Source organism: Setaria viridis, chromosome 5 (genome assembly GCF_005286985.2).
Source record: "Setaria viridis chromosome 5, Setaria_viridis_v4.0, whole genome shotgun sequence".
Lineage (NCBI taxonomy): Eukaryota > Viridiplantae > Streptophyta > Magnoliopsida > Poales > Poaceae > Setaria > Setaria viridis.
The window spans coordinates 14,926,210-14,950,703 of NC_048267.2; the positions used below are offsets into that span (position 1 = coordinate 14,926,210).

At 44.0% G+C, this 24,494-nt stretch overlaps 2 protein-coding genes across 3 annotated transcripts; one reads left to right on the top strand and one right to left on the bottom strand.

Moving 5' to 3' along the window:
• The first annotated feature begins 6,119 nt into the window (after nucleotides 1-6,119).
• LOC117856473 (glyoxysomal fatty acid beta-oxidation multifunctional protein MFP-a) lies at nucleotides 6,120-12,869 on the top strand. The gene is made up of 18 exons (XM_034738831.2): nucleotides 6,120-6,463; nucleotides 8,310-8,381; nucleotides 8,509-8,574; nucleotides 8,682-8,738; nucleotides 8,823-8,890; nucleotides 8,984-9,065; nucleotides 9,167-9,222; nucleotides 9,341-9,643; nucleotides 9,746-9,832; nucleotides 9,899-10,073; nucleotides 10,191-10,312; nucleotides 10,403-10,566; nucleotides 10,635-10,889; nucleotides 11,024-11,145; nucleotides 11,236-11,357; nucleotides 11,905-12,053; nucleotides 12,156-12,294; nucleotides 12,580-12,869. The coding sequence occupies exons 1-18, from the start codon at nucleotides 6,367-6,369 to the stop codon at nucleotides 12,613-12,615; spliced, it is 2,172 nt and encodes a 723-aa protein (XP_034594722.1). The 5' UTR covers nucleotides 6,120-6,366; the 3' UTR covers nucleotides 12,616-12,869.
• Nucleotides 12,870-13,235: 366 nt separating this feature from the next.
• LOC117856474 (serine/threonine-protein phosphatase PP1) lies at nucleotides 13,236-17,796 on the bottom strand. Of its 2 annotated transcripts, none has more exons than XM_072294193.1 (4): nucleotides 17,414-17,796; nucleotides 14,974-15,533; nucleotides 14,705-14,761; nucleotides 13,236-13,666 (listed from the first exon to the last, which is right to left on the bottom strand). In XM_072294193.1, exons 1-4 carry the CDS (start codon nucleotides 17,613-17,615, stop codon nucleotides 13,643-13,645), a joined length of 843 nt encoding a protein of 280 aa, XP_072150294.1. In that variant the 5' UTR covers nucleotides 17,616-17,796; the 3' UTR covers nucleotides 13,236-13,642. The 2 variants fall into 2 exon arrangements, with proteins under 2 accessions (XP_072150294.1, XP_034594723.1); XM_034738832.2 differs by having other exon boundaries at nucleotides 14,705-14,896; nucleotides 17,414-17,788.
• Between the last annotated feature and the right edge of the window lie 6,698 nt (nucleotides 17,797-24,494).

The window sequence follows — 24,494 nt, forward strand, 5'->3', positions numbered from 1 at the left end:
TGTGTCTTCCTCGGCTATTTGGCGCATCACAAGGGATACCGCTGCCTTGACCTCTCTTCGAATTGTCTCATCATCTCTCAGCACGTCATCTTCGACGAGTCTGTCTTCCCGTTTGCCTCCACGACCTCTCCACTTCCACCTACGGCGTTCAACTTCTTGGACGATTCTACTGACCTGGTGCCGACTTATGCTAGTTTATCACCGTTTTCTTCATGTGCAGGTTTCATCGCTGCATTGCCACATACGGCCACCTCCTCATCAGGCACATCACCGGCCCCTGGCACTGCTGCGCTGACTTCTGGCGCTACCGTGCCAGGCCCTACCGCTTCCTGGGTGCCACCTGCGCAGGCCCATGCACCTGCCCCCCACCCTACGTTAGCCTTTGGCACCGCGCTAGGCGCCCCGACCCCGACCGCGCCCAGCGCTCGTGGGCCGTGGACGTGTGGGGGGGAGCTAGACGCCGCCCCGACCGTCCTGACCCCAACCGCACCTAGCCCCCCGACCCTGACCGTGCCTGGCGCCTGTGGGCCCCCGACCGCGCCTGGTACTCGTGGGCCATGGATGCCGCCCTGATCACCCCGATCCCGACTGCGCCTAGCACCCCGACCCCGACCGCGCTTGGCGCCCATGGGCCATCGACGCATGGGGGGGGGAGCTGGACGTCGCCCCGACCGCCCTGACCCGAACCGCGCCTAGCGCCCTAACCCCGACCGCGCCTAGCACCCGTGGGCCATCGACGTGTGACGCTGCCCTGACCCTGACCGCTCCGACCCCAACCGCAACGACCGTCTCGACCCCGACTATGCTTGGCGCCCGTGGGTCATCGACGCGTGGGCCATCGCCCGCTCCAGCGCCTCCTCCCATCGACCCACCCGCTCCTCTGCCCAAGGGTGCTATCCCGTGCCTTCCAGTGGTAAATAAGCACCCCATGCAGACTCGGTCCAAGCTCGGTCATTGCTTCCCGGCTTTGCTTCACACCGCCGTGTTGTCACCGGTGCCGACCTTCTTTCGGAGCACTCTTGCTGATCCTCATTGGCGGTCCGCTATGCAGGAGGAGCACGATGCTTTGCTTTGGAATCACACCTGGGACTTGGTACCTCGTCCTCCTGGAGCTAACATTGTCACAGGTAAATGGGTTTTCAAACACAAATTCCATGCCGATGGTTCACTAGAAAGGTACAAGGCACGTTGGGTACTTCGGGGTTTCACACAGCGTCCTAGCATCGACTACGATGAAACTTTCAGCTCGGTTGTGAAGCCAGCCATAGTTCGCACCGTCCTATCTCTAGCTCTCTCCCGACGGTGGCCAATTCATCAGTTGGATGTCAAGAATGCTTTCCTGCATGGGCCTTTGTCTGAAATTGTGTATTGCACTCAACCCTCTGGTTTTGAGGATCCAGCTTGTTCGGGTTTTGTTTGCAAGCTCAACAATTCCCTCTATGGACTGAAGCAGGCTCCGCACACTTGGAACAGTGGTTCGCTTCTTATTTGTTGTCACTTGGGTTTCATGAGACCAAGTTGGATACTTCACTATTCATCTATCGTCAGGGCACAGACATCGTTTATTTGCTTTTATATGTTGATGATATTGTCTTCACTGCCTCTACTCCCGGTCTTCTTCAGCGCACTATTGCAGCTTTGCAGCAGGAGTTTTCTATGTCAGATCTAGGTAATATTCATCACTTTCTTGGTGTTCATGTTCAGCGCACCGCCAGCGGTATGTTTCTGTCACAGCATCTGTACACCCTGGACATTCTGAAGCGTGCCAATATGTATGATTGTAAGACTTGTGCCACCCCCATTGGCACCTGCGCCAAGCTATCAGCTGATGTCGGACCTCCTGTCCAGGATGCCACTAACTATCGCAATCTCGCTGGTGCACTGCAGTACCTGATTTTCACCCAACCGGATATCGCTTATGCCGTTCAGCAGATCTATTTGCATATGCATGATCCTCGGGCGCGCCACCTGGTTGCTCTCAAGCGCATCTGCGCTATCTTTGTGGCACTGCTACTTTGGGTCTCCATATTCGGCCGTCATCCTCCTCCGAGCTTGTGGTCTACTCCGACGCTGATTGGGCAAGTTGTCCAGACACTCATCGATCCACCTCTGGCTACGTGGTCTTTCTCGACGACAATCTGGTGTCTTGGTCCTCCAAACGCCAACACACTATTTCTCGCTCCAGTGCTAAGGCTGAGTATCGTGCTGTCGCCAACTCCGTCGCTGAGGCTACCTGGCTCCGTCAACTCTTGCTCAAGTTGGGCGCCCCACCGACCAGAGCGACATTGGTCTACTGTGACAACATCAGCTCAGTGTACATGGCATCAAATCCGATCCATCACCAGCACACCAAGCATGTGGAGATTGATCTGCACTTCGTTCGGGAGCGCGTGTCTCTTGGCGACGTCCGCGTCCTTCATATACCGACGTCGTCATAGTTCGCCGATATCTTCACCAAAGGACTACCATCTTCAGTATTCACTAAGTTTAGATCCAGTCTAAATGTTCGCTACGCTGACGTTCCGATTGCGGGGGGGGGGGGTTAGATTGTATTTACCTGTATGTACACTAGTGGGCCTACGGGCCCTGTTACGTGTATGAGCCAGCAGGCAGCCCGCCTGTGGGCGCCGCCGGCTCTGGCGAGTCAAGGGTGGCAGCTAAGGTTAGGAACCCTAGCTGCCCCTGCGCCTGGTCCCCTAGGCCTATATATGGTTGTAGCCTGTGCTCCTGTATGATCAATCTAATCTTTCCTCACCTCAATATCTCTTTCACTTGGGAGCAAGTAAGAAACCGTAGCAACGCACGAGCATTTATGCTAGTGTGTGTATATATATATAAATAATACTACATGCCATGATATTTTGTGATTGAAGTCTGCGACGTCAATCATTCAAGCGTGGAAGACCATACCAAGCAGCATCCAGAATGTCACAAGAAGACAGTACACGATAGAGGACAGCGCAAAAGGAATAAACAATGACTCTATTGTAACCAAGACAATTATTGAAAAACGCAACACCGTCCAGTTGTCCAGGCAACAGTAGTGATAAATAATTGAGGAGTTTCCCGAAGCCTCTCCTCGGGCTATAAATGGAGAAGCCGGGCGAAGCATTCAGCAGGATCGGAAGAACACTAGCAGAGCCAGCATCAGAGCAACCACCATCATCATCCACTCCCATTCCACTCTCCAATACTCCATGAAGACCACCACCACCTCAGAAGTGCCCTGAGGATACCCACCATTAGTAGTAACACCCCACTACTGTTGTACTCCACCACCTCTATAATATTAGAATAAAGGGAAGCCGTTGAAGCTCATCCCACGGTTTGTAAGGTAATCCCTAAGGTTTGTGCTAAGTGCTTGGGGTTTCCTGAAAGGGAAAGCCGTATGTAAGCTTGTCGTGTGAAAATGGATTAAGCTGTCCTGGTAATATCCCTGCCTTCCTTTAAGCTCGTTCATATGGGGCGATGTCTCTATGCAAGGGACCCTAGAGGAGAAACCTCTACGCGTGTCGTTCTCGTGTTAGCCCTGGTAGCGGTGTTTGAGGAGAACCCTGTGTGCGCGGAGAAGTGTTCCCTTCGGGTGGAACTTCCTGGGGAGACGGTGGAGCCTCAGTCCTGTGTGCGAGTGGCTGAGGACGGTGAGGGTGAAGACCGCCCTGGCTTGGTTCTGAAGCGAGCCAGTGAGTACCGAGTAGGAGTGACAAAGCATAGCAGCACAATTGGCTAAATTTTTGGTCTCACCAACCCGCAAAGATCCTGCGAATCAATATAATCTAATTAAGCTATATACCTAATCACGCACCCGCGCATATCATGAAAGTATAGTGCTAAATATTTACTCAATACTGCCCAGAATAGTGAGTAAATAGTTCCACCAATAGTCCTCATCCTGAGGTGATCCACCCACTCGTAGTGAGTGCTCGAGCACTGTTCATATTCATATTTTAAATAGTGTGCTAAATTTGAACAGAACCTCGCATTTTGAATAGTAACTAACGATTTTGAACAGTAGAGTGAATAGTAACTCAAAATTTAGATTAGAGCCCACAAATATTTGAGTAGTCCCGCATATCTATCTATCTATCTATCTATCTATCTATCTATCTATCTATCTATCTATATATATATATATATATATATATATATATATATATATATATATATATATATAGATTGTTACTTGTCCATATGAATATGCTCTATATTATCATGTTGATGTTATTGTTCTCAACTAAAATTTGAAGTGGGTTTGGGCAAGATTAATAAAACTTGCTAGCTGTAGATAGGATGTTATTACAATATTAATGGTAAAAAATTAAGGATAGGATGAGATAGCCTTTTGCAAAATTTACACCTTAAAGCTTATTCCTTATTCAACCTAATGCATGATCCTTGTTTTATATATTTGCGTAAGTCTTACGAGTACCTTTTTTTTACTCATGTTGCTACCGCTCCTAAATTGTAGGTGAACCAGAGGTCGTGTTCGGTCATTTTTACCCCGAGTGGGTGATGAGTGACTAGAGCGGTTATTGTTGCTACGGTGTATTCTTGGGCAACGACACCATCGTTTATTTAGCGTTAATCTATCGTATCCGCTGTGTAGATGTGCTCCTTTCATGAGTTTGATATTGGGAAAACTTGAACCTTAAATATTTATCTTATGTTTTTGTTGTCGTGGGTCCAAGACTTGTATTTTGGAATTTATTTTCTTTAATTTCATATTTGAACCATTATGAGTTTGTAACCTTTAACGTTGAACTTGTGTAATGTTTAAAATTGTTGTATGGTTCATGTGGTGATATGCAATATGTACGGTGGATGTGCTCGATCTTGAGCATGTTGTGGAACATCCACTGGAACTACCAGATTTATTTTCTTTTTATATTGAATTGCATTGAGCCACCTATCTTTAGGTGTGAGTTGGCACTTAACCTGTGGCAAGGTTAGTAAGTGTTGGCTCTTGTTCTATTGGTATGACCGTCAATTTATAAATCAGGTTATAAATCAGGTGCAGTTCAAATCTGACAATAAAAATGATACGAGTGGATTCTTTCAAAATATTATTTTTTCATAATAGAACAGAAATTAATTGTAGAATTATGTCTAGCCCCGCCTGTTGAGACGATGATAGCCAAATGCAGGGTCCAGATTCTAGAAGTAGGTGCGCTATGTCTGTCGTGTTGTGGGCCATGCGAATGCGAGCTGTTATGTTTCCTTCTTTTGCGTTTGAGGATGGCTGGATGGGAACGGAGTCCTCGAGAGCGTCACGCAACAAGTATCGCAGCATCCCGACGAGTTTCTTGATTTCCGCCCGTTCCATACAGATACAGTCGGTTCACGTTCCATACGATGCACCTCCCTCGCTTTTCTTTCTTTTCTGAAATACTCCCGTTTCAAACTATACATTATTTTGATTTTTCTAGATTTATAATTTAAAATAGATGGAGTATATATATTTTTTTTACCATAGCTAATTTAGCTATAAAAATTATAAATGAATCTGAATACGGATATACTTCCAAGTGCAAATCTGCCTAGTCCAAGGACCCAATGGTATCTTTAGATGATACCTTCAGATAATATCTTAATTCCCTCAACCTTTTCGTTTAAAGAGGAGGGGGTTAAACTTTAACCCTGTTACATCGGATGTTTAGATACTAATTAGGAGTGGAGTATTAAACATAGTCTAATTACAAAGTTAATTACACAGATGGAGACTAATTCGCGAGACGAATCTAATAAGTCTAATTAGTCCATGATTTGATAATGTGGTGCTACAGTAACCATTTGCTAATGATGGATTAATTAGGCTTAATAGATTCGTCTCGCGAATTAGTAAAAAGGTTCTGCAATTAGTTTTATAATTAGATTATATTTAATTCTTCTGATTAGAATCCGGACATCCGGAGCTAAACTTTATCCACGGTATCCAACAGCCCCTAATCACCGCAGCAGCAGAGTCCCATGCTTTCCAAATCCAACGTCTGAATTGCACCGCAGCAGAGCAGGAAGCAGAGTCCCATGCTTTCTCGGAAACAGAGCAGCGTAGATGAGATGGACAAATCACGTCAGCGCAACTGCCTACGGTACGCGCCATAAATAATAACTAGGCAGAGACCGTGAACAGTCGCTCCGCCCCTGGGAGGCCGTCCAGGCCAGGAACTTTAATATAGAGTTATAGATTGGGAGGCCGTCCAGGCCAGGAACTTTAATATAGAGTTATAGATTGGGAGATAAATACCAGCACTAGTAGCTTGCCAGCTCCCAACTCCAAACAAGCCATAACTTGCAAGTCTGCAACTCTGAAAGAAAACAACAACAGCAAGAAATCTTGGAACCATCGGAGCAGAGATCGCGGCGGCGATGGCGGCCAAGGGGAGGACGGAGCTGGAGGTGGGCGCAGACGGCGTTGCCGTCATCACCATCTACAACCCGCCGGTGAACTCGCTCTCCATCGATGGTATGGCACTCCGCTCCACCCTATATTCTCCCAAATCTGCTTTCTTGATCTTTCCTATCTTTCTTATGGGCCGTTTCATGCGAGATTGGAGTTTCAGGTCATGAGTGGCCCTGTGGCCGAATTCGACGAGGGGAGATGTTAAAGTGCCTCCCTTATGTCAATTCTTGCAGCTGCTGTGCTTAATTTTGTCCTCCGTGATCTGTCTGATCCGAGATTGGGGCTTTTAGGGGTACGGGACTACGGGTTCATGGGAAACTGTAGAACCATTCTCGTTATTACTGTTTTGTTTGTAAAATTTAGAGCGTTCGCCTGCAATTTTTGGATTGGGGCTAGTACTTGGTTAATTTCCCCTAATTTAAGTTATACGTTACTTTTCAAAAAAAATTAAGTTATACGTTGTGAAATATCTCTTAAGATGTACCTTCTGCGTGTACCATACAGACATGTAACAATTGTGTAATTAAACCGTATCATTTTTTCTTTCTTTTTTTTTTGTCACTGCTCAGCGGTCTTGCAATCTGTTTGGAAAATACTTTGTTTTGGGTCAAATTTCAACTGCATCATAGAAGTTTCTAGAGCAACTGCCCTCATCCAAACAGGCATTGTTATTCTGGGGTTTAGGTCCTGTTGTTCAGTATGCAGATTTCTGCAAGTAGCATCTTTTTATTTATTCCTGTCAATAAAATAATAAATAGTAACTGGTACAAATTTCCAACTGCATCATAGAAGTTTCTAGAGCAACTGCCCTCATCCAAACAGGCATTGTTATTCTGGGGTTTAGGTCCTGTTGTTCAGTATGCAGATTTCTGCAAGTAGCATCTTTTTATTTATTCCTGTCAATAAAATAATAAATATTAACTGGTACAAATTTCCAATTCAATCACGTTAGCCTATAGTCCTAACCAGAAAGTTGGAGAATAGAGCAAACTGTTCTTTTGCTAAAATGTACTTGGCTGTTTTCCTTTGTTTCTCCTGCCTATAATCTTTGTGAAAATACCGTTAAGTTTAGGCCTGTGATTGCTCGTTTTCCCCCTTCTAGTAAGTTCTCCACATGATTTCCCATGTCATTGTTGCTTAATTTTCCTATCACTTTTGATGAAAATGTTGCCAATCACATGTTGCAAATTGTAACAAAGAAACCATGCTAAGCTGGGAAGCTTCGGTTCACTTAACAGCATAGCATTGTTGAACTACTTAACCCAGTGCCTTGTAAATTTACTTGTGAAAATTACTTGATTGAATAGATATATTATCGTATTCAGCTATCTCGTAACATGAATATTTGAGTAGGAAAGCACCATTTTGAGCAAAAGACCTATTTTGTAACTTGTACAGTTTTCATATTTTTTACTTGCTCCCAGTTTTCATGAGTAGACTGCCCTGGAATTCTGAGAATTGAGTTGGTCCAAATCCCCCCATCAAAACATGCCCTTGGTTTGCACATGGCGCAATTGCTTTGTTAAATACATGGAACTTGAACAATATTCTTGTAGTGTTGGGTGTATATGCACTGTCAAAGCCGTAAGATTATAGAATCACTAGAAAGCGTGATATAGTTCCATTTGGGAAAAAGCGTAATATTGTACAAAGATTATATGGCATCGATGCAATGCATCTGTGTCTTCCATGACTCGATAGTTTATGCACCCAAGCAATTCACTATCGTTGATGTTCCGGTTTGCACAGACATCATATGCAGGACAACCCTCTGCATCTGTATACCAGCCCTCCAGAATAAGTCTCAATCAGTAGATTCAATGTATTAATTTAGTGTTATACTGTGCTTTGATAGATTGCATTATCTGCCAAGTATGTTTTTTCACAATTGCTTTTTTTCCCCTACCAGTCTTGTATAGCTTAAAGGAAAGCTATGAAGAAGCCCTTCGGAGAAGCGATGTAAAAGCCATTGTTGTTACAGGTATAGAGCAGTTCATCCTTTTAAGCAATACATGTGCTTCTTTTTGAGGCGAAGTCCCAAACAGAGCAACTCCCATTCCCTCCATCTATTTGACAGATAACAATATTTCTTTTATAACCTATGACAGGGAAAGGAGGAAAATTTTCTGGAGGATTTGATATTAGTTCCTTTGGTGGTGTTCAGGGAGGCCAAAGTACATTATGCTTTCCATCTCTCGCTACACTATCTCGTATTATAATTGTTGCATGATCTACTCTACAGAACTCATCACTAAGTTATCTGATTTATTATGTTTAACAGTGATGCAACCGAAGGTTGGTTATATATCAATTGATATTCTCACTGATACCCTAGAAGGTATCGTTCACCTTTCTCAATCAGCTTTTAATTTTCTATTGAAGAATTGTTTTGTTCAAATTTCCTATGTATTGTCCTAAATAGCTGCGGCAAAGCCATCGGTGGCAGCAGTAGATGGTCTTGCTCTTGGGGGTGGATTAGAAGTTGCCATGGTACTTTATCGTGTTATCCTTGTCACTGTCATTTAAACTTTAAATGTCATTATTGCAGTGGTGGTAACATTATAGTTTTATGTATTCTATTAGGCATGCCATGCACGGATTGCAACTCCAACGGCTCAATTAGGTCTTCCAGAACTTCAACTTGGAATTATTCCAGGATTTGGAGGTAACTTTTATTTTCATGTTTTCCGTTTATGATAAATTGTTTAATGTCCTAGGTACCGAGGAATTCATTTATGAGTGCATGCTTTCTCTATTTACTTTTAGGAACACAACGACTCCCACGTCTTGTTGGACTGACAAAATCTCTGGAAATGATGTTGGTAAGCTACACCAGTTCTTTTTGCTGCTCCTTGAGTATACGGATTTCTCTTTTCTTTTACATTCGTCCAGCTACTCCAGTTATTTTTTAGAAAAATAAATGATATATCATCTTGCCAGCTATCTAAGCCAATCAAGGGTGGTGAGGCTCATGACTTGGGTTTGGTTGATGCCTTAGTTTCTCCTAATGATTTGGTGAATACTGCTCGTCAATGGGCTTTGGACATATATGAACTTAGGAGGCCATGGATCAAAAGCCTTTACAAGACTGACAAGCTGGAACCTCTTGGTGAGGCTAGGGAAATTCTGAAGTTTGCAAGAGCTCAAGCTCAAAAGCAGGCAGCTAATCTTCATCACCCACTTGTTTGTATTGATGTCGTTGAAGAAGGCATAGTTGCAGGACCACGAGCTGGGCTCTGGAAGGTACTTGGTATATCTTATGTTTTGTCCTGCTAATTTAAAATTTTCCATTGATGGAAACAGCATTTACGAAATTCTGGGTACACTTGCTCAATGAAAATGCAGGAAGCAACTGCTTTCCAGGACCTGCTTTTCTCGGATACATGTAAAAGCTTGGTTCATGTGTTCTTTTCTCAGCGAGCAACATCAAAGGTATGGCTAACCTTTTTGGTATTTATACGAATCGTACACTGTCTAATACTTTTTTACATGGAACAGATTCCAGGTGCTACAGACTTGGGGTTGATGCCTAGGAAAATAAGCAAAGTTGCCATATTAGGTGGTGGACTCATGGGTTCAGGAATTGCAACCGCAATGATATTAAGTAACTATCCTGTGATACTTAAAGAAGTAAATGAAAAGTTTCTAAATGCTGGAATCGACAGGATCAAAGGTAGAATGATTTAGAATCATCAAACATCATGTCACATTTTCAATTATTGGGAAAATATCTGATACTTAATATCAGTGCAATTATAAAATAGACGGCCTCACTATTTTGTTTTACCAGCCAATTTGCAAAGCCGGGTGCGGAAAGGGAAAATGACCGATGAGAGATATGAGAAGGCTATGTCTCTTGTCACAGGTGTCCTTGATTATGAACATTTCAAAGATGTGGACCTAGTTATTGAGGCAAGTCTTTACCTTTGTTCATGCACAAAACTTTACTTGCTTATTTTAGTAGGCAAGTTATCCTTATTCATTTGCTCCTTATGATTTCAGGCCGTTATTGAGAATGTGAAGTTGAAGCAGCAAATATTTTCTGACTTAGAGAAGTATTGTCCTTCCCACTGTGTCCTTGCTACTAATACATCTACAATTGACCTTAACCTTATTGGAGAGAAAACAAAGTCTCAAGATCGTATTGTTGGTGCGCACTTCTTTAGGTAATACAACATACATTGATGCATGATCATTTATTTGCGACACTCTATTGACTTATTGTATTATGTAGTCCTGCGCATATAATGCCACTTCTGGAAATAGTCCGTACCCAGCGCACCTCACCACAAGTTGTTGTTGACTTGTTGGATGTTGGGAAGAAGATAAAAAAGACACCAATAGTGGTTGGGAACTGTACTGGCTTTGCAGTTAACAGGATGTTCTTTCCATACACTCAATCAGCACTCTTTTATGTTGATCTTGGTATGGATGTTTATAAGATTGATCGTGCCTGTACCAAATTCGGAATGCCCATGGGTCCTTTCAGGTAAGACATTAACTTAATTGCCATTTAATCTGTAAGTTTCTGGAACCTTGTTTATGTTTCATGAGCTTGCATACTATTGAGTAACTTACAGATGGATTCAAAATTGTTGCTCTTTTTCTATTGCTTGTATCCAGACTGGCAGATTTGGTTGGATTTGGTGTGGCTGTAGCCACTGGTATGCAATACCTTGAAAACTTCCCAGAGAGGGTCTACAAATCAATGCTACTTCCTCTGATGATGGAGGACAATAGGGCAGGTAAGCATAATTAAACAGTATTCTTGCCTTTTATCAGTTTCTTATCTCTGCAGCTCATGTATCTATTGGGTTATGAAATGTTTAACTCAGGTGAAGCCACCCAAAAGGGATTTTACAAGTACGAGGGCAAGAGGAAGGCCGCTCCTGATCCTGAAATCATGAAATATATTGAAAAATCTAGGAGCATGGCAGGAGTTACACCGGATCCTGAGGTTTGGTTTCGTCATCCTATGATTATCCATGCCCTTTTGTTATGCCTAGAGAAATATGCAGTTTTCTTTAAAAGGCATGTATTGGGTAGTAGTACAATGACTTAATGGTTGTGGTTTTGCAATTTTGTTTTTGTTGGCCTGTATTGGGTGACCAGTTGAGAAGTTGGCAATAATGTAGTCTTATTGTGTTGATAATACATCACCTATAACTGTTTACTTTCTTTGTAAACATGCTGCCTTTTATTTTTGAAATGTGAATGATGGTTCGGAAGTAGGTTTTGTGGGAACTGTGATGTCATGATATCGACTAAATATTAGAACTATCTGAAGTAGTTAAGCCAACACAGTGTCAAAGTCATTTTCCTTTATGCTAAAGGTGATGGTTAGGATGTGAAGTGTTCAGAGTTAATGCACAAGATTCTTAGGAGCCCTGACATGAAATGCTTGAGCAATTTGGATATAACATTTGGTACAGTAAATGTTATATTTTCTCTGAAACTTGATAAGGTTTCTTCTAATGCTATAAACTTTGGTGCTGTTGTACCAGTTGCTGAAGCTAAGTGAGAAAGACATAGTTGAGATGGTGTTTTTCCCAGTGATAAATGAAGCCTGCCGGGTCCTTGATGAGGGTATTGCGGTCAAGGCTTCTGACCTTGACATTGCTTCCATCTTTGGCATGGGATTCCCACCTTACAGGTCTGCTGCTTTTGAGTACTCCGGTCCAATTTTCTTCTTTTAACTAAATGCTGGCTCATTTTCATCTTATAACTAAATAACTCACATTCTATTAACAAGCAGGGGAGGTGTCATGTACTGGGCAGATTCCATCGGTGCAAAGTACATCCATGGAAAGTTGGAGGAGTGGACAAAACGGTATGGCAGCTTCTTCAAGCCTTGCTCCTACCTTGCTGAAAGAGCTGCAAAAGGGATTCCTCTGGTGAGTAAATCATTATCTCTTGAGCTGCCAAGTCCTGCAACTATTTGTAATCTTAACTGTTTCATATGCACATTAAGAAAAAACATATTTAGCACTTACATTAAAATCATGGATATGTGTACAGTGTCATGCAGGCATACTCTGAATATTGCTGCCCATTAGCATGATTTACAAAATACTAGTGTGATAGTGTTAAATTACATACAATAGTCTTGTTTTTGGTTCATTTCCAATAATGTATATTATCAACATAGCACCTGATTGGGACTAAACTTCCATTTGCAGAGCGCACCGGCAAAGAAAGTTCAAGCTCGGCTATAAGATGACCGTTCTGAATAACAGAACTGCCATGGCATTTGCAGAATAACTAATGTCAAATACTAGGTAGGATACAAGAAAATGAAGCACGGAGCGTCTACCATGAATTAGACCAGTGTCATACGGAGCTGTGTACCATGAAGTAGACCATTGTTATTGTTGTTGGAGTACCTATCGGTCACTGAGTGGAATATATTTGAGACCTCTCCTGTGATAATAAATGTGGCCAAGCTATAGCGTAGCATTCTCATTTTTCAGATTGTGAAAGTCTCTCTCCTTAATATTTCCCGTGAAATTACTAGCAAAACAGGGCACCTTTTGGAAGGTAAGGATGCTTTTGACCAGCTATAGGAATTAATTAGTTTTTCGTGGAACTTCAACAGAACTGATGCATGATTCCAACATTCTAAACAAGGTTTTGAATTTCATATATAACAGGGAAACAAGGTACGTACTAGCCTTGAAATAGCAATATATGTGTCTAATTGAAATTTAAGCATTTTGTTTTCTTTCCTTCAATGCATCTTTTCTGTGGCCACATACAAACAGATATACTGGCATTGTTGCACCACATACATGGGTGATTCTTACAGTAAGCATTGATCTTATGTCAACAAATCTGATACACAAAAAACATTTACGTTGAAGTGAATAGAATTGCACAATTGTACGATGTATATATCCAATAGCCTAAAGAACATACAAAGGCAAATAAAACTCAGAGATGAGGCAAAGGAACATTACTAGAAAAAACTAACAAAAAAAACACTACTGCACCCAACAAAGTGCCCTGTCCACCACACCAACATTGCAGTGGTGGCGAGGTAACTATAGAGAAGTTAGGAACACACGATATGCCCGAGTTAGAAACGTTGCAGCTGTACAGAAGAATGTAACTGCTGCTGACTGAGTCCACACAAATTCAGCTGAGCGGTGTAGAACGCTAATGCCATGCCCTGGTGGATCCGAGACATAACAAGATCACCCCCTTCGAGCTGACAACAATAGTGACTAGGTAACTGAATACAAGTTAGACGTTCTCTCCTTTTGGTGTCTGTTAAGCAAAGGAAAAAAACAAATATTTGAGCTGATAAGCATAGATAAAGAAAGAACTTAGTAATATAGCTGGCAGAAGGGAAAAAAGATTAAAGTGCATTCAGATGCATCATGCATTTAGGATTGATGCACAGACAAAAAATGAAAGAAGTTATGTAAATGACTGTTAAAATGCCTATGAGTATTACTATAATGCCGTTCGAATTTAATGGAAGAGATTAAATTGCCCTTGGGCAAAATATGCACGATGCATTTGCACATCAGCATAACATGAGGTTGATGTATTCCATTCACAGAAGGCAAAACCTTCCCCCGTCCCCAGGTCATCCCCATCTTAGGTGCACTGTGCTCCATGATACTTGCTAGATATTGGCAAGTTGCTACATAGTATGTAAACTATGGTGGTGTTGAGGGAACCAACAACTGTCTGAATATATGCGGAAAAAGGAAAAAATCTAATCTGGAGTAGAGATTCAAATCCCTAGTCATCGTATGCGGGCCATTGGTTTCTTTTCACTCATGAAAACCATTACAAAAACATGGAAATAAGTAGTGAACTGATTACAGGTATGCCAGGCTCATTGCTATAAAGCAACATGGACATCTTGTGTATTATATGCTACTAACGTTGGTGTGTAAGGATAGTAAATGTTATGCTACTAAAGTATGTGCCAAATTGCCAACTGTTAAATATTTAGTCTGCTTGCTAAGTACTGTTCAAGCGAGCAGTAAAGTAGACGCGTGCGCTGTGCATGACAAAAAGTCAGTCACTTACTACAGGCATCAAAATATAGCCTTGCAGGATGCACAATACAGGCCCAAACCCACAATCGTCATATAAATACGGGACACAAAAGTGTGACAACATGGTAAATACAAAATTTGAAACAAAGAGGGTGATTAAACATACTTTAAAAAGCTGTATTGCATGAGAAAAGAATTATAATGAGTATGAACAAATATAACTCATTAAGAATATATTTTCTAGCTACCCAATGTGTTGTTTAGGATGAAATCATTTAAACTTGATAATTACCTTGTTTGGAAGAGGTTTCCTTGAATGTGGTGCACCTGTTTCATTTGGCTTTAAGATCTGAAAAGAACACATTAAGCTTTCATCTATGCTCAATAGAGCACCTGCATTATCAAATTCACCACAGTAGTTTGGAGCTGAAAAGATCGTGACTAATCTTCTTTCTGCAAAGAACTCATAGCCATCTTCTACCACCTAGTGGGGTAGGGACAATCACGTCAAAGGTTCCCAATCTAAAAAGAAAACAAAAAGGTTGAGATACTTTTGCTTACCTGATGAGCTCGGCATACAAGGTCAAGATCATTCTTCTCCAAGAATTCTACAAGCTTATCTGCACCAAAAGTGCAAGAAACACCTCTATCACTCTCCCCCCACCCTTCTGTATCAGGACTAGGATCAGACCAAAGGAGATCACACAAAAGACCATAGTCAGGAACTTCGGTAGGCCTCTCAATATCTTTGATTTGATCCAAGCTATTCAATTCGGGTGAGAGGCCACCATGCATGCATAGTACTTTGTCATCAATAAGCGCTGCCATAGGAAAGCAGTTGAAGCAATCACAGAATATCTTCCATAGTCGAACATTGAATCTCCTTTTACATTCATCATAGAAACCGTAAACTCTGTTAATTTTTGCATCTTCATGGTTTCCCCTTAAAAGGTATATATTATCAGGGTACTTCAACTTGTATGCCAGAAGCAGACATATGGTTTCTAAGCTTTGTTTGCCTCTATCCACATAATCTCCAAGGAAAATATAAGTTGAAGTTGGAGGATAACCACCCAAATCGAATAGCCTCAAAAGATCAACAAACTGACCGTGAATATCACCTGCACGTGAAATTGCAATTCATATGAATTCAACAAATTGACACTTTTTGTTCTAAGGAATTTAAAGCAGTTGTGCTGAAACACATAAGCACTATAGCTCATGACGAAATTGAGAGGAGCTCAGCGTAATGTCTACTTGCAGAATATGTCCGGACTACTTTGAAACATAAGGGGACACTCGTATGACCTATATTCTGTCAAAGGGCATTTCTCCTAATTTGAAGATTTTCTTTCCTGATTTACTTAAAAATGACCATTGGTTATCATGATGACAGAGTCTGTAATATAAGTTGCTGCAAATCTGACAGTGGTAAACTACAACATCCAAAGAACGGTACATTCACCAGGATGCAATTCCAATAGTCAGAAAAGGACTTCAATGTATATAAGCTTCACCACAGAAGCAAATATCATGTTTGGTAAGACAATAAGTGCTTAGCATTGACTTCTCTATAAGACCAACAGATGGAGTGCCCATGCATGATTGTATACGATATAGCCAATTATGGAGTTGTAATAAAGTTACTCATGAGGTGTTACATCCAGCTTTTACTTGTGATTTAGGGGTACCCAACAGTTACAGTGTCAAAATCACAAGTACTACACATAAATCTATTTAATGACAAATCACCAGTACCTAGTTATAGGGACAAGATACTGTGCATGGCCCATCATTGAGAATCCCTCCTCCCTGCTCTATCCACTAGCTATTGAGGGCTTTGCCCATCTCCAATGATCTCTTCTGCTTCCTCCTCCATCCTGCTTTTTATTTGTTTCCTTCCCTTCCCCCGCCCTATGGATGTCACTATGTCAGGCAAGAGCCTTGTTGGGTCCTTAAAAAGACCCATCCAAGAAAAATAGGGTGCCTACTAGTGCCTAAATATTTTCGACAGTGTACTATAGAAAAAAAATTACTAAAATAGAAAGGATTTGTGAACCAAAGAAAAAGAAACATAAGCATGAAGAAGAAACATGTAGGAGCAGACAGACAGTCATATGTTGGAAATAGTGTAATGCAGACATGAATCCTCTGTTCACAAGATGTAATGCAAAGTTTTAGTTTCAGTCTAAACAATCTCCAGAATTTTCTGCAGGCATGAGGCAACTAAGGCCTAGTCATGCAATCCAACTGCACAACTAAAGAATGTACTTAATATTTTTTAAACAACCATTCCAAACAACCTAGCAAACAATCCAACAATCATGCAATGCGCACAAGTCAACAAGCCTAGCTTTGCTCACCAACTTTGCCACGACTCCAAAATACATACTCACTGGACCGCTCAGGGAAAAAGAGAAATCCATACCAACGAACGAGACTAAGGGCTACCAACTTCCAACGCCAACCAAGAAGCAGGACCGGGCAATCCCGGGTAGCATCTTTTTTCCACACTTCCAGCAGATTAGTCTACAGCACTTTGATAATGACATTACACTTGCAGACCGGGCCTTACCGAAAAAAGCACAAAGCGTGCAGAAACAGGTAACCAAAAGTGTGGTTTCCTTCCTCCCAGAAATGTACAAAAAGATAAGGCCAGGCATACCTAATAAGCAAAGACCGTGGCAGCTCTGCTTATTGACCACGAGACAGGAACAGAGACGCGGCATTCACAAACTGCACTTTTCAGCCCCATCCAAATGCCAGAGATTACACGTATGAATTTCATGAGCATGGTAAGCCCCTGCTGACCGTTAATCGATTAATCAACCCACACAGCAGGATTTACCCGAATCACCGACGAAAACGGCACAATCTAACCCAACTGCAGCAAGCAGAATCCAACCCAAATTGTGAAACTGAACAGAACATGGCGCTCGAAATGGGGGCGTGCACATGCAGAGACGAGGCGCAGGCAGGCAAAGGCGGCGGGGGCGCTCACCGCAGATCTTGACGGGCGCGTGGATGCGGAGGAGGTTGGGCTGCGAGAGCAGCACCTGCTTGGCCTCGACGCAGAGCTTCCGGATCTCGGCCTCCGACAGCTGCACCTGCCTCCCGCCGCGGCCGCCCTCGACGAGGCGCCGCACCACCTCGTCCACCGCCGCGGCGTCCATCGCCCCCATCGACGCCCGCGTCATCATCATCCTTGCTCCCCCGTCCCCAATCCCTCGAGCAATCAATGGCGGAGACCTCCAGGAATGGAGGAGCGAGGATGGAATGGAACGGAATCGAGAGGGAGCGGAGGCGGTCAGGCGGTGGCGCGCGTGCGCGAACGGATGAATGAAATGAATTGATGGAATGATAATAGTGACGGTGGCGGTCGCGGTCGCAATTATGGTTGTGTGGGGGCGAAGGAATAATAGGGACCGCGACCAGCGGGATCAGCCGTCGAATGGGGCGCCGACGGGCGGATGCTGCCGGAGGGGCGTGAGCATTCGTTGCACAGATTGCGTTCGGCAGTTTGGGTGAGAATACTTCGTTGTTCAACGGATTTGGTTGGGTCTGAGCCTGATCCGGTCTGCTGCCGGATTTGGGTTGGTAACATGGTATTGGCACTATGGGTTGTCCAAAACTCTTTCGTAGGTTTAGTTATTTTATTGCGTTTTGCTATTTATTTGTCACGTCCAATTTTTTGATTTTGCAAATATCATCATTTGATGTTGCAAACATTATTTTTCGATGTCTCAAAATATTTTGTGATTTTAGGAGAGGAAAAATGTATTCTCCATATGTTACATATGCTATTTACTACTCATCCATCTCCCAAATTATAAGTCATTCCAAGAATTTTGGAGAGTCAAAGTATCTCAAGTTTGACCAAATTTATATGATAATATAATAACATTTATGATGTCATCTAAGTATCATTAGATTCTTCATCAATTATATTTTCATAGTATACCTATTTGATGTCATAAATCTTTATAATTTTCTCTATAATTTTGGTCAAACTTGAGATGCTTTGACTCTCCAAGATTCTTGGAATGACTTATATTTTGGGATGGAGGGAGTATGTTTCAATGTATTGTTCTTGTTGAAAAAGGGTATACTGTGGTGCAAGCCAACTTAAATAGGAGAGCTCCCTCACTTCTCTGAATATATAACTGAATGGGAGAATGGAGCTTGGGTTACACAACGTATGATTCACATTCCTTTTCAGGTAACCAACCGCGTGACTTGTGACAAAGCAGCCAAGCTAAGTTGGTGTAATCTTTTTGTTGTTTGCGTGTAATCTTTTGACAATGGTCATTAGAGGTGATAAGCACGCAGTCAATGCCTTAATCCTAAGTTAACTAGGCAGTTATTACTGCCAATTAGTGGGCTATTTTATAGCAGGGAATGGTCAGCAGCATCTCCTTCGTAAGAAGTCCTGGAGACGTCCAGAATGACATGCGAGAAACCCATGAACTCCTTTTGCTAAATCTCGTTGGCCCTTCTCCTTGGCGTGCACCGAGGAAAGTAAGCGATATCTTCGAGCCGTTGCCATCGTGAAGCCTACATGAGGGGCGGCAATAAGGCTTCTGGCAACGCAACTGTGCGACCAGTCGAATAGTTTGACTACGTTGTGCGCTGCCTGCGGCGAGTCTACACAAGGACGAAGCGCTAATCTGTAAATCTATAAATTGGTTTCTTATAGCTGTGGGTTACGCAAGATCTAGCGTGGTTACATTCTTGTCATGAGTTACATGATGTTTTATATGGTAAAATATGTTTTGTGTATATTGATTTTACACAACGTTTACAGGAATATGTTAATGGTTATGTCTGTTGTTTGAACCTGAAATTGGGTTACATAGCAGTAGCACTAGGTTACGTAATATGCCTCATGTTTATATCAGGTAGATTTAAACCCATATTTCAATGTTGCATAGTATTTCATATTTCAATCATGAGTGAATTCTCTCAATGCTATTAGAATTTCTATAGATTCCCTCAGTGCTATTAATTTTCACTTTCCTTCATTGCCACTTTTTGAAATTTTCATTACCTTGACTGCCATTTCCGTTAAACTCTATTAACTTAGTTAAATTGGCACACGTCGTTCTTGTTGGTCATGTTGATGAGGACATCACCGTGATGGATACGCACGAGCTTTGTCTTTCTTCAAGTTACAAGTCATAAACAACTTGGTCTTCGCGTTCAGTTCGGATTCAACCAACCACTCTGTACGGAAACGGTGATATCTCTTTCATACGACATCAAAACGAACAGTTCTTTGATGCATTGGAAATAAGATGACGAAGGCTTTCATTTGGTTCTAGTCCTATATCCATAAACGTCGTGGATCACTCTATGTGACCACGACAAGGTGCTGCATCACCAATTTTGAGCCACGTTGGCCTTGTATCGTGCCGGGCCTTAAGCCCATGTTGTGGGCGCCCCCCTGGTCACTCCTAACCCTAGCTCGCCCCTTTTCATATAAACTCAGTAGCCGTCACTGTAGAAACTTGGGTTTTGTTTAGTTCTAGTTTTCTATTGAGAAACGAAGATTGATTCATTGTAACTGTGGCGACAAGTCCTTTTACTGTGATCCAGGGCCCTGTTCTTGTTCTTCTCGACTGTGTCGATTAGTCCTTTCGAATTGAGAAGTTGAACCTCTTATTTTAGATTTGTTTTATATATATATATATATGCAATTTTAGATTGTGTGTTTATGCTTTCTTGCTTGTCGATTCGCTTGCTGGGAAAGCCTTCTTGGTGAAGTCAATCGAGTTGTGCTTGGTTGATAACCAACGGAGCAGCAGTGTAGCGGTTGCAAGGGTTCAAACCGTGTCTGATTAGAAGCCCGGATTGTCAACGTCGAGTTCTCCACCAATCAAATTATCCATACCTATCGGAAGATCAGGCCAGTGCTACATCAAGTGGTATCAGGATTCCAGGTTACCCGTTAGGTATATTATCGTGTTCCCCTTTAGATTCATCTCGTTTTCATCACCTATAGTCCACGAAAAGTCCAAAAAATTATACACTTTCCGCTGTCCTATCACCTTTTTAGCCCTTGCAATTTTGTTTCAGATTTGCTTCATTGAGTTTGTGTAACATCCGCGGAAATCACCAACTGAAATCACCCGTTAAAAATTGTTTTTAAAATCTTTTTACCGCTGAGCTCCCGGAAATTTAAAATCTTCCCGGCGATTTCGCCGTCCCGGCACCCAAGCCGACAGCTATCATTTTATCCGTGCCCGAAATTTTCGCCGCGTGCTGTCGCCAGACGCCGCGCGCGTGCTCCGACCGCGTGCCGCAAACACCGCCGGTCTCTCTCTTTTTCTTTCTCTTTTTCCCCTACCCTTTTCTTTTTCTTTTTCCTTCTTCCTTTCTTTTTCTTCTTTCTTCTTCCTCCTTCCTTCTTCTCTCTCCTCCTTCCTTCTTCTTCCTAGCGCCACTCCTCCCGGTCGGCCCAACACCATAACTCCACCGGCAACCACCTCCCTGGCACCATACCATCGGCCGCCTGGCCCCCGCGCGCCCCAGGACCCGCGCCACCTGGCCCGGCGCCGGCCGCACCGGCACCTCCCGGGACCCGCGCCACCCGACCTCGCCGGCGCGCCACCCGCCGACCCCTCCCCGCGCCCCTCCTGTGCCAGCCCCACCTCCGGCCCCGCTCCACGCCGCCCGCCGCCGGCCCCTACCTCCCCACCCCGGCACGCCACCGATGCCGTGCCACCAAGCTTCCACCGCCGGCCATTGCCGGACCCCTACCCGTCGGCCACCTCGCCGGCTATAAAAGGAGGCCGCCCCGGCCGCCCCTCTCCCCACACCGCGCCATACCCCAACCTCCTCCACCCGCCAAAACCTCCGGTGCCACCGCTGCCCATGCCAAGCCGCCACCACCACCCGAGCGTCGCCCGAGTACCGCCACCGCCTTGACCACCGTCGGTTGCCCCTCTCCTACCCCCAAGTGCCCGAGGTAAGGGGCAAAACGGGATCCTCTCCCCTTCCCCCACCTCCTCCGCCCCACGGCCACCGCCGGTGAGGCTTGCCGGTCGGCCGCCGTCGGCCCTCCACCTCCCCCAACCTCATGGCCGGCCCAGTGAAGGAGAAAGGGAAAATTCCCCAAAATCCCGATCTGACCCCTACCTTTTCCCAAATTACAAACAAGCCCTTCCACCACTCTCATAACCCTTTTCACAGATCGACCCCTCCACCTCCAGAAATATTTACAAATAGGTCTCTGGTTCATCGCGAATCAGTCCTAAACCTCCTTTTTAAGCCCCTAACACATGTCTAACTCGTCATTTCATGCGCCAAACTTCCTCCAATTGATCCCAAATTTTACCACGTCATCCTCCAGAATAATTTCGCCGATCCATATCCAAATTTCCCAAAAATATTCCTTCTACCTATTTTCCGTTCGCGTTTTCTGTTCAGAGCTCAACCGATAAAAACCGATTTTCCTTTATTTATTTGTGTGTCCGTTTGTGTCTGCTGTAGATCGCGGATTACCCGAGGAGGAGCCCGAGGAGGAGATTGACCGTGAGCCCGAGCCCGAGGACCAACAGCACGAGCCGAAACTCCCAGAAGGCTTTGAAGACGGCAAGTCCAATCTCACCCTTTGATGCATACTTAATACCTAGTTTTTCAAACACAACCTATTGGCCTATTTTATAAAATGCATATTATTTTATTGCAAGACATGGTTGGATAGCCACCCCTTGATTGTTATGAACATTCCTTGTTATCCTATGGTTGTCTCTAAATATGACCCGCTCTATTTAGGCGATAACCACCGCTAGAATGCTTAGGAAATTGCTACTCGACTGCAATCATTATTACAATGGTTTATTTGGAAAATAAAGGTGTGTGTGTGTGTGCAATTGGGAAAATGGTTTTCCGAGTTCAAGAGAAAAGGGATGTGTAGATGAGATGGATGGGTGTTTCTTGTGTGAAATGCCAGGATGTTGTGCTCGTACCTTAGTGGTTGAGCAATGTCGGGAGGTATCCATCTTGTCATGGTTAAGGACCGAGTTGATGTGTCATCTTGCCTAATTCAACCATCGTGCAACCACTCGACCGTTGTATGGGCAACGGCTTAGCATAAATCCCACTAGCTGAACTGTTAGTCTTCAGGGGTGCTGGTGAGCAACGGGAGCCCATGGAAAAGGAGTAAGATCTTGGTGACTTAGGTCCTGGTTACAGTCTCATGGATGAGCCGTGAACTCCTTGGGTGCTTCCGTGAGGGCTAGCCAGTCTTAGCTAAGGTGGGTAATGGCTTTGTTAGGATCCGCACCGGCACTAAGGTGATCGTGCTGCGGTACCCTACTTGTGGGAAAAGTGTACAACCTCTGCAGAGTTAAAATCTATCCGGGTAGCCATGTCCACGGCATTGGACAAGTTATGGCTTGGTCACATAACTAGTACTTGGGCATGGATGTCACGCGCGTGTGTGTGTGTGTTGGATTTTTGAAGTGTCCGGCAGTTTTTCCGTGAGCTATGGCGGACGGGGAGTCCGATAGCGATAAAACTTGGATACTTTGTGTAGGATCAACCCCACTTAATGTTTCGGTTACTAAAGAAAAGCTTTACGAAAATTTGTTTGAAAATGAGCCCATGCATGTGTTGAAAATCTAGCTTTATTGCAAATAAACCCTACCCTATCCTTGATATATCATGTGCATATACTTGCTTGTATCCCCCTCTGTGGATGGGGTTGGACTTGTTGAGTACGTTCGTACTCACCCTTGCTTCGTTACTACAGAGGAAGACCCGGATTTCGTCGCCGAGGACTTTGAGTAGAGGTTGTGTCCACACCCAACGCTGCCTGTGGTGTTGGCCTTTCCAAGATGCTGCTGCTGCCTTGTAGTCCCGAGTGCTGTCTTTTGGCAGTCGCTTGGTTAGCCGCTATTGTTTATTTACTTCTTATCGCTGCGTGGCTCTCACGCCCACTTCCTCGGGAGTTGTACGGTAACTGAATTATCTGTCGAATAAATATGTTATCAGCCTCCTGGGACTGATATTTGTATCACATTTAGTCTCTACTGATGTGGGGACGTTTCAGGTGGTATCAAAGCCGTCGTTGGCTGTAGGACGCGACCTTAGGACCGGACTAGCCCTTTTTGACCAAAATAAAAGACTTACAAAATTTTTGCCTACCTCTGCTCTATTGCAAAACTAATTTGTGCCCTGGTTCTTTTCCAGATGGACGAAGGGTTGTGGACCCACAGCCGTTGCATGGAAGAACCCGTTTCCCCAAGTTATTGCTTGTTTTTCTGAAGCGCCTTGGCATCCGAGAGCCCCCGGAGTATTCCAGCAGAGAATACGAGCGCTACGGTATCCCTCAGTGTGAAGTAATCATCCACATTGGAAGGAGTGCTCGCTACCCCAACATTGAGCCGCTCCAAGTATCAGCTATGGGTTTCCGGCACCGAGACACTTACCCAGTAGCGGCTCGAAAGGCTCTTGGTTGCCTATGTCAGATGTACGAGATGCACCTCGAGCCCACATCTATGAGATACTTCCCGCCTGCCGAAAAGGACCATCCGGGTTGGAGAGCCCAGATGAGAGCTTTGGATGAACATGGACGGTGAGAAGAGGACACCACCGTATATCACATGGCCACTTATCTCGTCAGCTTGGATAGACTCTATGATCAGTAGGCCGCAAAGCTGAAGCAACAGGTTCGTCATGTCGAGAGGGCAGAGATTCACATAAGGATGCTCCAAGCAATGCTAAGGGAAGCTAGAGCACAAGTGGCAGCCACGCGAAGTGCAGAGAGTGCAGCTATGGAAGCCCTTAAGCAAGCTCAGGATCGGCATCTCCAAGAGCTTAAGGAAGCGCATCTCAGAGGGATTACCATAAGATGGATGGTTACCTCGGAAGTTGAAGGGCCTCCTTGCCCCGAAGGGAACCCTCTCGCCCTCGAGTACTACAAGTGTCACGGCCTCAAAATTCCACCAGTTGCCCCCTTCCTCGATGCTTCCAGAAGAGGCATTGAGCTCACGGTGGGAGAAGCTGCAGATCCCCCTCCCGGGTGCGGAGCATGGAACAAGGATGATGAGTCATCCCTTCTCATCCCATTAGAAGAC

Coding starts and splice junctions, on each gene's coding strand:
- LOC117856473 (XM_034738831.2), top strand. CDS start 6,367: ATGGCGGCCAAGGGGAGGACGGAGCTGGAGGTGGGCGCAGACGGCGTT. Junction 10,567..10,634: donor GTTGGTGCGCACTTCTTTAG/GTAATACAACAT, acceptor TGTATTATGTAG/TCCTGCGCATATAATGCCAC. Junction 12,295..12,579: donor CTGCAAAAGGGATTCCTCTG/GTGAGTAAATCA, acceptor TTCCATTTGCAG/AGCGCACCGGCAAAGAAAGT.
- LOC117856474 (XM_034738832.2), bottom strand. CDS start 17,615: ATGATGATGACGCGGGCGTCGATGGGGGCGATGGACGCCGCGGCGGTG. Junction 14,897..14,973: donor TTGTATGCCGAGCTCATCAG/GTAAGCAAAAGT, acceptor CTACCCCACTAG/GTGGTAGAAGATGGCTATGA. Junction 13,667..14,704: donor GGAAACCTCTTCCAAACAAG/GTAATTATCAAG, acceptor TTTGCTTAACAG/ACACCAAAAGGAGAGAACGT.